Below are 16,273 nucleotides of genomic sequence, written 5' to 3'. Positions count from 1 at the left end.
GCTGCCCACCTTTTAGGTTTTCCCTGGGTTACTCCCACTTCTAAAACCATGTGTGCTGTGAATTATTGAAATAAAGATCTATACATAATTATGTTAGTGTCCAGTGGATGTTCAACCCAATTTCTGTCCCTCTTTCTCTCAGGATAATTGAAGAAGTACATGTACATTGTAGGGTGTACGCTTGCAATGTGAACTTGTACAGAATTTGAGCTAAAAACAGTGACATTATTTGGTGGAATAAACGATTTTATAAAATGTTTGTTTTATTTATATAGGGTTTAGATGATGTCAAAATGAAGTCAGCTGCTATTGACATATTTTCATATATTGTGGAATTTAGTCCGTCCATGGTTAGAGAGTTTATTTTACATGAAACACAGAATCAAGATGATGTAAGTTTTGTTGCATTATTGGACCATATCTCCTACAACTTTTTATATACCTACATTTTGTAGTTCACCCTGTCTATCTGTTCAGATTTCTTGTAAAAGCTGTACACATCAAAAGTTTTTTAAAGGTGTTTTTCAAGCTTGCTGGAATTGTTTAGCTAGTCATAAGAAAACACTTTAAAACATTTCAAAGCTGCACACTGATTTTGACAGAGTTTTTGCACTTTTCAAAAGTCAAAGCCTTGCATCGGTTTACACAATCAGAAATACCAGCAAATCAGTTTTGATATGGTGTTAATGTGTCTTTGAAGGCAACATCCAGTAATGTCCTTTCTGTTTCCCTTTAAAAGCTGCTGATGGTCATGTTTTTTGTTGCCAGTCAACACCATTAATTTGTTAAAATATGTTGTAAAATGCAGCCATAAAATATAGTCTAGTCTGTAACATTGAGTTGTTATAATAATCTTGACTACACAGCAAGGATTTTTTGTCGCCAACAGCCCATTTCTAATTGCCCATTATACTGATTTGTGTAGGAAAATTCACTTTTACTTTCATACCTGTAGTGCTTTCCAAAACTTTGAACAATCTGTGTGCATTTAAAAATAGATTTATGATTTACAATAGATAATCACTGAATTAATTCCTTGCTATTCTGAATGGTATGAACATTTGGATTATATGTTTTCTATATTTCCAGGATGATCTATTGATTAACCTAGTCATCGAACAGATGATAAATGATACTGATCCTGGTGAGTATCTATATATAGATATTACTATTCTTATTATAATTAAAAATTCATGTTGATCAGGACCTATCCATCCACAGGTCCCACCCTAAAGTGATCAGTCCGACCTTCCTTCAAAAATCTTGTCTCCTCTGTGTCTTGACTACTGCTTGGAGTTAAATAGTGATACTTTGCATTTCCACCACTACCTAGGTGTGTCACGACTCGGGTTGTAACCTTTAGCTCGAATGTCAAGGTAATACTCAGTTTATCTTGGAAGGCCATAGGTCCATGATGATACTTTGCATGACTTCCCTACCTAGAAGGTGTGTCGCTTACATTTCCAGCTGCTTTGGAATTATGAGAAAACTTATGAACACCCCTACCAATCAACGAGAATATAACGGAGATGTAGAACTTGAAAGGGAAAATGTATTGTTCAAATATTTTTCCTCTGTTAGCCTAACATCTTACAGAAGTTTGTGTTTATGGCAATAACAGTTTAACCAATCTGAGACGCTCAAATCATACTTATGATAGAGCAGATACCCAGAGAAGAAGTAGTTAGATCTATATAGACTAGACCAATAATTATTATTATTATTATTATTGTTCGATTTATATATATCCAAGTTCAAGTGAAATAAAGGGCTTTCTTTTTATATGACACATGGATTGATTGGAATTCTTTTTTTTTAAAACCTATGGAACGTAATGTAGAACTTGGTGGAGCCATGCAGTTGATGGGTATTTTAAGGTTGTTATTAGATCCAGAAAACATGCTTGCCACCGCTAATGTAAGTACCTTAAATATTTTCTTTCTTTAGGCCTAGAAATTTACTCAACTCTTAGAATATTATTCTAATTAAGATTTAATAGACTTAGGCATCTGAATCCTGGAGGATTCCAGCAAAAATGTCCCATGTTACATATTATATTTTGCTAATATTCAGTAAATAAACTCTGTCGTCTTTATGTATAAATATCTTTAGATACAGAAGATTTAGATAGATTACTACCAGGAAAATCCTTGTGGATTCTTTCAAAAATTGGTGAATTTTTATGCCTGTTCTTAGGCCGCGGTTAGTTTCTCATGACCTGAGTTTGTGAAATACACATGCTACATGAGGTAATTATTAGTTATTGAGATGGAATTTAATTTTTTTTTAGTTTAATGCTGTTTCTATTTCAACAATAACCAATGTCGTAACCAGTATACGCGATTTATTCACATTTAATAAATATTTATAGATCATAATAGGTCTAAATTATTAGTGATATGGTTCTAAGTTAACCGTTGGTTAATTCATTCAGTCTTGGCATTTCATTTCTTCATCTTTGACAGATTATGAAATGACCTGTTCCAACCAGGATGATGATTTGTTCTAACATAAATAATTAAAAGCATACTCTTGGATTTTTAAATTCAAAATAAGTTAGATTATTTAACATGCCAGTCCAAAGAATTTTTTGCCACACACACAAGTGTGCGTTTCTCTAGCTGTAAGGGAAGATAGTACCAATAACCCGTATGTTGTCTTCAACTTTAAACCCATCGGCACATGGCATCATGATGATATAAATACTTTTATTATTTTGTCTATCTTCATCAAACTGTTAACATTTATTAGTATCTTCGTGTCTATTTGAGACTGTTTATATTAGTGCATCTACGGTTAGTACTTTTTGTTATTTGAATAACCGTTGTTATTAACCGGTTAGTAACTGTTTAACCGTTTGGTATCAATTTTCAACATAAAACAGACCTTGTCAGCAGGTGCAAATCCAGACTTGCGCGCACGCTGTACTTGTCTAAAAGGCATTAATCATGCAAAAATTTCGGGAAACTTTAATAAAAATTTAAACTATCTAAGGCCATAGTTATTTAATTACGTGGTTAACTTGGTTCATTTGAACCCTTTTTATATCCGCCCACATGGAAATGTGGACGTATATTGCCGTCGCCCCTGTCTGTCTGTCCATCATATTTCTTGTGAATGCTCTTACGCCAAAAGTTATCATCCAATTGTTTTACAATTAATATTTGTTGTTTACATTAGTGAGATGAAGAAGCATATTTAATTTCAATAATTTCTGTTTATTACGTTTGGAGTTATGACCCTTGTTTCACTTTGTTGGAATATTTAAATTAGGGAAACAAAGTAGCTTATTGAATTTCATCAATTTCCGTTTATTACTTCTAGAGTTATGGTCCTTCACACTTTATTGAACCTTGTGAACGCTCTAACATCAAATGTTATCTGCCGATCTGTATGAAATTTACATGCATTATTGTCCCCCGCTTTCGAAGAAAGCAGGGGACTATTAAAATGGGTTCGTCTGTCCGTCCGTCTGTCCGTCACACTTTTTGGGACACAATAACTCTCTTTCTAATTAACCTAGAATGTTCAAACTTGGTGTAGGTGTTTATTAGGTCAATGCCTTGATGGAGTTCGAAGATGAGCATTTTCGGCTTGGGGTAAGCAGAGATAAGCAATTTGATTGGTTGATGCTTTGGGACACGATAACTTTAGTTCTAATTAAGTGAGAGAGATGAAACTTGGTGTATAGTTTCATTACATCAATACCTTGACTAAGTTCGATAATGAGCATTTTCTGCTCAGGGTAAGCAGAGCGATAAGCAATTTGAATGGCCGAGACTTTTGAACACAATAACCCTCCTTCTAATTGAGCTAGAATGTTCAAACTTAGTGTAGGTGTTTATTAGGCCAATGCCTTGATGGAGTGTGAAGATAAGCATTTTCTGCTTAGGGTAAGCAATTTGATTGGTTGATGCTTTGGGACACGATAACTTTAGTTCCAATTAAGTGAGAGTGATGAAACTTGGTGTATAGTTTCATTACATCAATATCTTGACTAAGTTCGATGATGAGAATTTTCTGCTTAGGCTAACGAGCAATAAGCATTTTGATTGGTCAAGACTTTGGAACATAACAACTCTTCTTCTAATTGAGATAGAATGTTTAAACTTGATGTAGATGTTCGTCTTGACTGAGTTCAATGATTAACATATCGAGCTAAAGCTAAGCAGAGATAAGCAATTTCCTGCTTTGGGACAAAATAACTTTGATTCTATCTGATAGAGAGTGATGAAACTTAGTGTATAGTTGATAATCAGTTTGATTGCTTGATACTTTGGAAAAAAATAGATGTGTGATTAATTAATATGTGTCATCTATTTATTTGGGGATTTCGGCGGGGGACATCAGCCTCACTGTTGGCTTGTTTAAATTATTAAAGAGAAGAATCCTATTGAATTTCAGCAATTTCCGTTTATTACTTCTAGAGTTATGGCCCTTGTTTCACTTTGTTCAACCTTGTTAATGCTGGATTGATGAAATATGTATATGTATGAAATTTATATGCATCATTTAAATTTGTGAAACAGAGGTCTATTGAATTTCAGCAATTTCCGTCAATAATTTCTAGAGTTATGGCGGTTGTGAGACTTTTGAATGTTTGAAGACAAAAGTGATCATCTGATCTGTATGAAATTTATATGCATTATTAAGATTAGTAAAACGAAAAAGCCTGTCAAATTTCAACAATTTCTGTAGATTACTTTCAGAGTTGAGACCCTTGTTTCAGTAAAGGCCTACAAAGGAATAGATATGCAACAACCCTCGTCGACCGCTGTGGGCGTATGTTTCGTTGCCTGGCAACCTATCTTTTTTTAATTCACTATCTATGATAATATACAAGACAATGTTCTGTTTCCTGTTGTACGTGACATATGGCGATAATATAACGATTACACAATGTTGCTAAGAATAGCTTAAAGTAAATTGGAGGGCGTCTATTGATTGGACAATAAAGAAATAATTTTGGGTTTGCAAGTAGAATTATTATGATTGGTTAATTAATTTAACTAAAAACCAAAGTAGAATTCTTTCGAGAAATTACGAGAGATGAAACGGTTAGAATGTTGTAACAAATCTATATGTCATTTTCTAGCCTTTATGATTATATTTTGAATGGTAGTTACATTTTTAAATAAATATTAAACAAGGTAGAATATAATTAGAAATGCCGAGAAGTATTTAAATTGGATTAACAATAACAAAAGTCTGAATAAGGTCCGTTGACTTTGCTATTAATGGTGTTATTTTTTAGCAGTCGACATAATAGGACAACAGTTATATTCTATGACTTTCAAACATCAAATACAAAGGGAAAACAGACAACTTTTGTTATAATGAGGAATATAGTGGGACACGACTCTATGTAATGGTGGACATCTCCGAATAACCGTACTGTTCAATTCAAACTGTTTAACCGTCCAATTCTAACCCTTTAGGTTATCCGACTAGCTGTATTAGCACTAGTTTACATAGTGTCATTGTTAATAAAATACCATGAAGCAGTATCAATCAGTCTGAACCTTATGAACAAGGCTGTCTCATGGTGGAAATTTCGGTAACTTTGTTCACAAAGTGTTAGTCACGTAAATAAAATAATTTAGCAGGAATTAAGACATTTATATCTTTCTGTGAATTTTATTACAAATGACAATTGCCTTATAGATTATGCATGTGGTCCTCGGTGAATGTTGTAGCTACCATTCCTTGGTTTGAATGATGGCTGTGATACCACTTTATCACTTCCTGTTTTATGGATGGACTCCGGATTTGTTTTTTTATTACATTCTAGCTACGCTGTTTATCACCTACGGTGCCATGCTTATCGATAAATAATGGATTTTAATGTGTCAATTCAGTGTTCATATTTAAAGGCAAAGATTTATAGTTATACAAAGTTTACAGGACAAATTTTTGACCTCACTAAACCTCACTAAATTTGACCAAATAATTATGGAAGTGCATAATTATTACAGATGAAAATGGACATGCAGGCGGGTCATGAGAAAGAAAAACAATTAATTAACCGCAGCCTTATGATTTTGTAATGTCCGTCAATAATGTTAAGCTTATTTTCTATAAACTTAAAAGTTACTTGGCATTCAAATGCAGCAGCATTGTTTTAGGCTATCTTTTTTCTTCACATTTCAAGTTGTGCAAAATATAGAATATTTCAATGTTCACTTGTAAGTGAAAATTATGCAACCTTTGTTTAGAAACAATTGTCATTCAAGTTGTATCTTTTCTTGTTTTCGTTCATGTATTTATTTATTTTTATCAAGAAAGTTAACATTATTTCATTGCAGAAGACAGAAAAAACTGAATTTTTAAGTTTTTTCTATAAACACAGTATGCATGTTCTGACTGCACCGTTATTTGCTAACACAGTTGATGATGTGCCAAGTAAAGGTAGGTTATATTTGATTTGGCTCTTGATAACATAACAAAAATCTTTACTTCAACAACAAGGATAAATTAATACCTTTATTTATCATTAATTTAGGTCAATCCTTTGCACTGTACTTATTCATGTTTTTTTTTTTTTTTTTTTTACAAGTCCACATTTTCATATTTTGTTTGCGGACACTCTACAGGTCACATATATTGTCGTCGCCCCTGTCTGTCCGTCCATTCACATTTTATTTCTGAACACTCTTCAGGTCACAAATTTTATCCGATTTTAACAAAACTTGAAATATAGGTGTATCTCCCAAAGATCTCGATTCCTTTTGAAAGTGGCATGTATCGGACTGTAACATCATGGATTATGGCCCCAGATTGTATGAAAAATCACATTTGTAGCTTATGGACACTGTAGAGGTCACAATTTTTATCTGGTTTCGATGAAACTTGAATTGTATGTTTATAACCCAGAGATCTTGGTTCCTGTCGATATTTGCCCATATAGGATTGTAACTAACTGGATTATGGCCCCTGATTGTAGGAAAAATCTTGTTTTTAGCTTGTGGAAGCTCTAGAGGTCACAATTTTTATCTGATTTTAAAAAAAAAACGTTTACATGTATCACCGTTGACATGTTTATAACCCAAAGATCTTGGTTTCTGTCGATATTCCTGGAATATGGCCTCTCATTGTACAAAAAATCACATTTTGAGCTTCTGGACTCTCTAGAGGTCACAATTTTCATTTGATTGTAAAAACTGTTCAAATATCACCATTACATCATAATTACGGTTGAGTTTAAATTTCGTGAAAATCGGATCAAAACTGCATGACAAAATGGTTGCATCTTGTATGCAAATAGTGTAAAAGTATATAATACCATGCTTGTGGACTATCTAGAGTAGAAGTCACAATTTTTATCTGATATTGATAAAACTTAAAATATATCATTATTATATCCCAAATATCTCAGTCCATTTCGATATTCGCACATTTCAGACCATTACTTTCTGGATTATGGCCAATGATTGTATGAAAAATCGCTTTTTTTTTTTAGCTTGCTCTCTATTCATCTCTTGCAAAATGTGGGAGTATCTTGCCTGGCAACCGCTGGTTATCTGATTTTGACAAAACTTGAAATATAGGTTTATATCTCAAAGATCTCGGTTCCTTTCGATATTGGCTTGTATCGGACTGTAACTTCATGGTTTATGGCCCCAAATTGTACAAAAATCACATCGAAACCCCGCCAGTTGACTCAATGACAGACCTTATGATACAGCGCGCACATGCTAACCATTCGGCCATCCAACCCCCCAATACCATATAGGAGAAAATTGGTACACTTTTCAGCTAGGTTGACCCCCTGGGCTCCTGGTCTAGTAGCGATAAGCAGTTTGATTCGTCAAGACTTCGGAACATAACTCTGCTTTTAACCGAGGTAGAATGTTTAATTGGTCAATGCTTTGGGACAAGGTAATTTTGATTCTAACTGATTGAGATTGATGAAACTTAGTGCATAGTTTCCCTACCTGGTACATCAAAACCTTGAATGAGTTTGATCGTGAACAGTTTATGATTAGACTAAGTATAGATAATCAGTTTGATAATAAATTAAAGATACATTATGTAAGATTTAGATAAAGAGCTAGCCATTCTTGCTATAATAGTTCGAAAATAGATGATGTAAAATAAATAATTTGCAAATTCCATTCAAATTATTCTATTGCGAGCGAATATATTAGCCTTGGAAGGTTTGACAAGACGTGTGCAATAATTTCAACCAACGTACTGGTTTTTCGAAGCTAAGTCTCGCTTTTCCAGTTTTTAGCTTAAATCAAAATATGGCTGAACTGCTCTAATCTATTTAATATCGGAGAAATCTGATGCCATCAAGAGTTGATTATGGCCTGGATAAGTTAATTAATGTCTAATTAATAATTTAGAAAACATTTCAGGCCTAAAGAAAGACCTGCAGGCAGATTTATCCCTTGCATAATGTATGTTTCATATGTGTCATCTATTTATTTTTGGATTTCGGTGGGGGATATAGCCTCACTATTGGCTTGTTTAGCTTGTTCTCTTGCAAAATGTGGGCATATCTTGCATGGCAGACATTGATGTCATTTTTATTTTTCTGTTTTCAGATGATTACCAGACAGCTCAGCTGTTGAGTTTAATTTTAGAATTGTTATCATTTTGTGTTGAGCATCATACCTACCATATAAAGAATTATATTATCAGTAAAGATTTACTACGCAGGGTTCTTGTCTTGCTCAAGTCTAGACACTCGTTTGTAGCTTTGTGTAAGTATTTTTAAATAGTTTTTATATGCCCACATGGACCTTGTGAATGCTCTTACGCCAAAAGTTATCATCCGATCTTTGTGAAATTTATATGCATTATTTAAATTAGAGAAACAATGAAACATATTAAACTTTCAGCACTTTCCGTTTATTATGTCTAGAGTTATGGCCCTTTTTTCACTTTATTGAACCTTGTGAACACTCAAACATCAAAAGTTATCTGCCGATCTGTATGAAATTTACATGCATCATTTAAATTATTGAAGAGAAGAATCCTATTGAATTTCAGCAATTTCCATTTTTTACTTCTAGAGTTATTGCCCTTGTTTCACTTTGATCAACCTTCTTAATGCTCGATTGATGAAAGTTATCATCCGATATGTATGAAATTTATATGCATCATTTAAATTTGTGAAACAGAGGTCTATTGAATTTCAGCAATTTCCGTCAATAATTTTTAGAGTTATGGTGGTTGTGAACCTTGTGAATGTTTGAATGACAAAAGTGATCATCTGATCTGTATGAAATTTATATGCATTATTAAGATTAGTAAAACGAAAAAGCCTGTCAAATTTCAACAATTTCTGTAGATTACTTTCAGAGTTGAGACCCTTGTTTCAGTTTGTAGAACCTTGTGAACCCTCAAACGGCAAAAATTATAATCTGATCTGTATGGAACTGTCTTGTAAAGGCCCCCAATTACCTACAAAGGAATAAATATGCAACAACCCTTGTCGACGGCTCGGACGATTTAGCGGCTGTGGGCGTATGTTTCATTGCCTAGCAACCTATCTTTATATTTTCGGTACCTTTTCGATCAATACATTTAGTAGGCACCTCGGTGTTGGTAAAACATGGACATCAAAACACCTACGTACTATAATTTCTTTAATATTAAGCATGACACTTCTTTAAGTGACATTTAGTAATTGAACAGTAACACACTAAACACTATTTATGGAGAACAATTACTGGTTTATTAACATGCAATGTTTCCACGATGATACTCTCATCTTTATCAAGCAAATGAATCTAAATTAAAATGATGCTCTGGTCCTTGTAAAGTCAACCCATTTAATCAAGATTTTTCTCATTGAATTTGATTATTTTGAGGAAAACAAAAAAGAGTTGGGTCAAACATGGACATTCGATCAGCCCTTGTATTAACTTGATTCAAGTGGGGAAGGAGATAGAACTAACAAGAAAGTGATATTTACCACCTGGAGATGAAAAAAAAAAACCCCAACACAATTAGCATTCTTCTTCATTTGAAATGTCTTGAAATTGAAGATAAATTTGTAAAAATAGGTGTCAGTCAAACATTGGACAGGTGTTAGTCGAACACTGGACAAGTGTTAGTCAAACGAGGGGCACAGGACTGGTAGGTTAAACACATGACACATGTTGGTCGAACACTGGATTAAATAACTCCACTCGATAGTAGTCATTGATATGATCAATAGATATATTTTGATTACTGTTTGGAGGATCCATTGATATGATCAAAAGATATATTTAGAGTTTAATTTTTTGAAGCGCCACTGCGAAGACACTGATTCGTAATGGTTATCACTGAATAATATATTCCCAAAATAAAATGCTTTAGCAACACACTGACAAGACAGTGTAGAGTAACTAAAAGTATTTATTCCAGGACGCATTTTGGGCAGCAGCTCTTTATCAACTTTGTAAAATTTCCTTGTTGTGCATCACAGTTTTTCAAACAAAATATTAAATAAAACTAATGTAAATTCCTTGAATGACATTTAGAAGTAGACGTAGAGAGGTATAATATTTATAATAACACAACTTGATGGATCTACTACATCTTAGTTTATTACATGCATCATGCAATACTCTTACCACAGGTATCTTTATCAAGCAATGATCAATAATGTAACAACCATAAGACTTGATAACAACTACCACTTTCCTTATTATTCATCTGTAATACATGTAGATATTAGAGATAGTGAAGTCACACACAAAAGAAAGTAATTGTTATTATTATTGATCATTGCTTGATGAGATACCTGTAAGACCATTGAAACGTTGCATGTAATAAATTAAGAAGTAGTAAAACCATAAAGTTGTGGGGGCATTCCATGACAAGTGTCCACAAAATTTGGGCGATTCTGACATGACCATCACAGATTTTAATGATTTTTGGTGTGCAAGTTAACCATGACGAAAGAACGTGATGTGCAAAACTTTAGCGCTTTTAGCTTTTTCTGCTGACCTTCAAACTTTGAAAATCCATAACTTCGCCCCTAGTAATCCTACTTACATGAAATTGGTATCAAATTGTTCAGAAAACAGATCTTTCTAATGACCGAAAGGATGAACTCGACCTAATAAAATCCAGGCAGATCGTGTTTGACCTTGACCTTTGAACCCACGCCCCCAAAAAGGGGCATATTCGATTTTCACCAATTTTTCGTGTGAACATTACCCCACCTATGATTAACGAACACACAAACAAAAAAGGGGGGAATCTCCGTGGGAACAGATTTTAGGAGCCGGTCAAATTGGGTGCTACAGTTATTCAAGTGCACACGACCTTATCATAGACTGCAGGGAAACACCCATGGAGTGTATACAGGACAAAAATGTCAGGGTTCCCCTTATCGACACGCGTGACGTCAAAGGTTGCACGCGGAGATTTAGCGCTTTATGTACATGTTGATGAACTTTATGAAGAGTTAGACGTACAACACTTTCTGAGATAAAATTCACGGAAAAAGACGCGGGCAGTGGATAATTCAAGAATTTAATTAGGATTCGATATATGTAATAAAAAGTCAGCGATTAAAGACAATATTGTCTTGTGTATGCAATGCATTCTCCTCAGACTTCGCACACGTAAGTCACGTGACACAAACATGACCTCTTTTGATCGATTTTTTATAGCAAGGGTATTCATTGACAATTACAATGTTTTGAGAATGATTTGAAGCAAATTAATTAGTTTGAATATGTTTTTAGACCAAATATATCTTCAAATCACCCAGTTTGTACATGGGAATGTATTTAAATGATTAATTATACCATAAATATTTGAAAGCGTACCTTTGGATTTTCAAATACAAAATGAGTTTGACTATTTAAGATGTCAGCTATATTTCCAAAGAATTTACTGCACGTGTTCCTATAACTATAGCCATATGCTGTAGGTAGTACCAATGACCCGTATGTATGTCGTAAACTTTGACCCCCCATCCGACATCAAACTATTCTGTTTCCTTTTGAGACTTTGTTTATAGAGTGCCACGGTTAATAAATACTGTTTGTCAATCAGTCACTACCTATGAGTGAGGTTATCTCATGCCACATGCTTGGAAGAATGATTACAAATGACAAATGCGATATGAAGTATATTGCATGTGGTCTTTAGTGACCGAAAACAATGTGGTAGCTACCATTCATGGTTTTTGAAGGTCAGATATGATATAAAAACGAAAATCCATTGGTAATTTTTGGAACAGATTCACCTCTGCAACCGAACCATGACCAGTTAATTGAGTAGCCGTTTTCATACATCAGGGATCTTAATTGGTTGATTATAGTCGGCTTCAGCTGATTGATAAAAGAATTATTAAAATATAATATACTATTCAAAAAAAGTAGGGGATATTTGATTTTTAAGTGTTATTAAAGTCACCTAATGAAACTGACGAAGAAACAAATGACAAAATGAAATGAAGTTCACATTCATCGATTTATTCCAAATGATCGTTAGACTAAGTAAGGCACAGACTGACCATTATAAGGGTAAAATGATACCCGGGGTCAAACAGCAAAGTTACCTGTTGCAACGCAGCAGCAAGTTCTTGGACATTGGCAGGACGTTGTTGACGTTGACGTAACCTCTGTCCAAGCATGTCCCAGACATGCTCGATGGTGGAGAGGTCGGGACTCAGTGCTGGCCAAGGTAATGTGGTGATGTTCTGTTGTTGGAGGTAACCTGTAACGATCCTGGCCCTGTGACATCTTGCGTTGTCATCCTGGAAGATGAAACGGCGGCCATGATGTCGAGCGAACGGCACAACATGGACTGCCAAGATGTTGTCCCGGTAGTACTGGCCTGTAACACGCCCAGCAACAACATGTAAAGCCGTTCTTCCAGCAACAGTGATGCCTCCCCACACCATAACAGAACCACCCCCAAATCGATCATATCTGATGACGTAAACGTCTTGGAAGCGCTCGTTTCGACGACGCCACACCCTCCTACGTCTGTCCAAAAAATCAACAGTGAACCTTGACTCATCTGAAAACATCACATTGCTCCAGCGTCGATTATCCCAGTGTTGAAGATCCCTACACCAACGACGTCTTGCCTGAATGTGATGATCTCTCAAACAAGGGATCACGCGAGGACGTCGCGCGCGAAGGTGACCCCTATGCAGTCGATTCCGAATCGTCTGGCCACTCACTCTCACACCAGTGTCTGTTTGAAGACGAGCGCTGATCTGATTTGTTGTGATGACACGATTTCTCAAGGCCAAGGTACGGATAAATCGATCCTGGGCTTGAGTTGTCGCCCTTGGTCGACCTGAGCGTGGTCTGTCCTGTACAGATTGTGTATCACGTTATCTGGACCATAGCCTGCTTATGACAGACTGAGAAACATTCATCGTCCGCGCCACAACCGTCTGTGTTGTGCCGATCTGTAGCATGCCAAGGGCACGTAACCTTTCATTTTGGGTAAGCCGACGCATATCAAAATTTGTTTTCTGGTCACTAAAACAATTAAACTGATGTTTCCACCCTGGAATTCAATGCCACAATGACTGTAACATTCAAAGTCAGAGTCGTGCAAATCTTTTGTTTGACCCCCATGATGATCCCAAGCATCACCTGCATTCCATGCGGTAGCTATTGGTGCGTTTGGGCGTCACATGTAACTGGAAATGTTTCTTCTGTTAGGTTCTATAGTGACTTTTTTCGTAGTCATTTGCATATTTTAGTATTATGCCCCCAAAATCAAATATCCCCTACTTTTTTTGAATAGTATATATAGGGATTTAGTGAAGTGAAACAAATTTTTCTAATGTTTAAATGGGGACACTGGGATTAAAGTCATAAACAGTTAACCTCAAAATATAAAATTGAATATTAAAAAAATATAAATTAGTCAAGTTATTTCTTTAAAAAATACATTCGCTGCAAGTGGAAATGAATAGCACCATTTAAATCTGGATAAGATACGAAAATTACGCAATCATTTTATATAACCAATTGGTTACGCAATGGTCATCTGGCGTAACCAAAGAAATTGGTTACGCAGAGCATAAGCCTGCAACCATTTTTCTGGTTATGCCAAAATTTGAAATTTTGTGGCCTGCATTGACTATTATTATTATACCAACTGGACACTTTTTTGGCTGTGTCCAGTTGGCTGTCGATCTACCTTTAAATAAAGTTTGGGAATGTGTTCTTACAATTTCAGCATATTTTCTTTGGGCAAAGTCTGATCACGATTCATGTTATCTTACATGATTCTTTTTAACCTCTAGATTAATGTATTATTTTTCAGGTGCCTTACGATTTATGCGAAGGATAATTGGTTTGAAGGAGGACTTTTACAATAGATATATATTAAAAGGCAATTTATTTAAACCAATTGTTGAAGCATTTAAAGCTAATGGAGATAGATATAACTTATTTAACTCAGCCATGATAGAATTATTCGAATTTGTTAAAGTGGTAAGTAAACATTGCTCCTAATTTAACATTCTGGCGAGTTAAATTTGATATTTAGCACACTAGGACAATCACAAAATTAAATTGCATTCCATTGCAAAGTGAACACAAGTTTCTTGCATCATCGGTTATCAAAGCCCTGACAAATAGTTTTGTGCAAATTTTTGTATCTCAAGTTTTGAGTACGGTAATTGGTTCATATTAGGTCAACTAATCACAACCAATGTTTTAATAAACATGCTCTTTATAAAGAAATGTTGTAGTAGTAAAGGATAAGTGAAGTAAACCACCGAAATGTTAAATATCCACAAATTGTGAAATAGCAAAGGAATACAAGCAAAAGGCTTCTCTAATTGAAAATGATCCATCTGTAGTGTTAATGTTTGATTTGTTTGCAGGAAGATGTGAAGTCATTATGTGGTCACATTGTTGAGAACTATATCAACGAACTGGAATCTGTGAAATATGTCCAGACATTTGAAGCATTAAAGAAAAGATATGAACAACAACAAGATCGATTAAAGGATCGTTTAAATATAGATAGGTACATATATTTTACATACTCTTGAAATGCTTGATGATTTTTTATTAAACCTATGCGTAAAAAAATCCCTTTGCGGTTGGAATTTAATATAAGAGTAGGCCATAATGCCGCTGCCTGTGCAAAATTTTCCTCATAGCACACTGTATGATGTATGCCCGTCTTCATTATCCCAGTCGGAACAGAACAGTAGGACATTAAACCCCATTTCATTTTTTATTAAAATAAATTATGTGGGAGAACTAGTCTCTATAAGTTTTTTAAAACCCCATTTCATTTCTCCATAAGTTTAGGTTTTAATTTCCAGCTAGGCTCTGATCACACCACCATGCTTTCCATGTTCTTCTACACAGATGAGATTCAATGTGTTGACCAAAAACATAGATTGAGATTCTTAAGGCAGGACACTACCTAAGAATTTTACATTGATAACAGAAACTTGCCATTTAGTTTAATATTAGTATATGATGTCCCAAATCAGATTTGATAATTTGAGCGCAAAATATTTATTTGTTGTCATGGAAATGGTGGCCATATTGGATTTTTTTATATATTCACGGTGGCTATGTTAGGAAATCAAAATCTTCAACAATTTTATTGAAACAAACTATTTGTGATTTGGAATAACATATATAGGCATTAAAGAGTGCAATAAGGCATAAATTTTACTATTTGAATGTTAATAAAGAACATTATGCATCCCACATAAAACAAGTGGGTGTGGCCGAACACACCACTAAAACGATTTTGTACAATAAAATGTCCAAATGTATAACAAACACTTTGAAAATCACCTTATTGCAAACAGTAGCTATAGCACTAATCGTATTCCAAAGATGACACCATTATCTCTCATAAATTTTGAGAATTTAATTTTCTAAGACCTGATATGGGTGAAAAATTGAGTACGGAAAAAAGCAAGTTAAAAGTTAAAAATTTGATTTACCTATACAAATGACTAAATATTTAACACTATATAATATAAAGGCTGGACACGACTTGAAAAATCAACAAATTTTAACTATTTTGGGCAATTTTAGCTGATATCAAAATTTGACAGATCAATCTATACAGAGTGTTTTATAAGGTAGTGTCCTGCCTTAATGAAACAACTCCCTGAATACAGTTCATTACACAATATCTTCAGATTAAAAGATCAAGAGAGAGTTGCTAATCAGATGCAAATTTAGGTCAAATAGAATGTTGACATACAGCACTGTAGATCATGCATGAAGGTTTACTGACTGTATCCTTGTCACATTTTCTGATCTTCTGCTTCAAATATGTTACTCAGACTGGCGCTATGATTTTAAAACAA

General features: G+C 34.5%; 1 protein-coding gene across 2 annotated transcripts in view; it reads left to right on the top strand.

The window, feature by feature from the left end:
• The window catches only part of LOC126822420 (serine/threonine-protein phosphatase 4 regulatory subunit 3A), a 36,004-nt gene that overhangs the window by 14,851 nt on the left and 4,880 nt on the right, over positions 1–16,273 (top strand). For both annotated transcript variants that reach the window (XM_050551319.2, XM_050551318.2), the window contains exons 7-13: positions 276–392; positions 1,090–1,144; positions 1,841–1,917; positions 6,306–6,408; positions 8,550–8,708; positions 14,248–14,417; positions 14,813–14,958. In XM_050551319.2, the coding sequence (XP_050407276.1) occupies positions 276–392; positions 1,090–1,144; positions 1,841–1,917; positions 6,306–6,408; positions 8,550–8,708; positions 14,248–14,417; positions 14,813–14,958 (827 nt within the window). The remainder of the gene's footprint in view (positions 1–275; positions 393–1,089; positions 1,145–1,840; positions 1,918–6,305; positions 6,409–8,549; positions 8,709–14,247; positions 14,418–14,812; positions 14,959–16,273) is intronic.

This window comes from Patella vulgata, chromosome 5 (genome assembly GCF_932274485.2).
Source record: "Patella vulgata chromosome 5, xgPatVulg1.2, whole genome shotgun sequence".
NCBI lineage: Eukaryota > Metazoa > Mollusca > Gastropoda > Patellidae > Patella > Patella vulgata.
The sequence above is the reverse complement of the archived record's forward strand: the minus strand, read 5'-3'. Positions and strand labels throughout refer to the sequence as shown.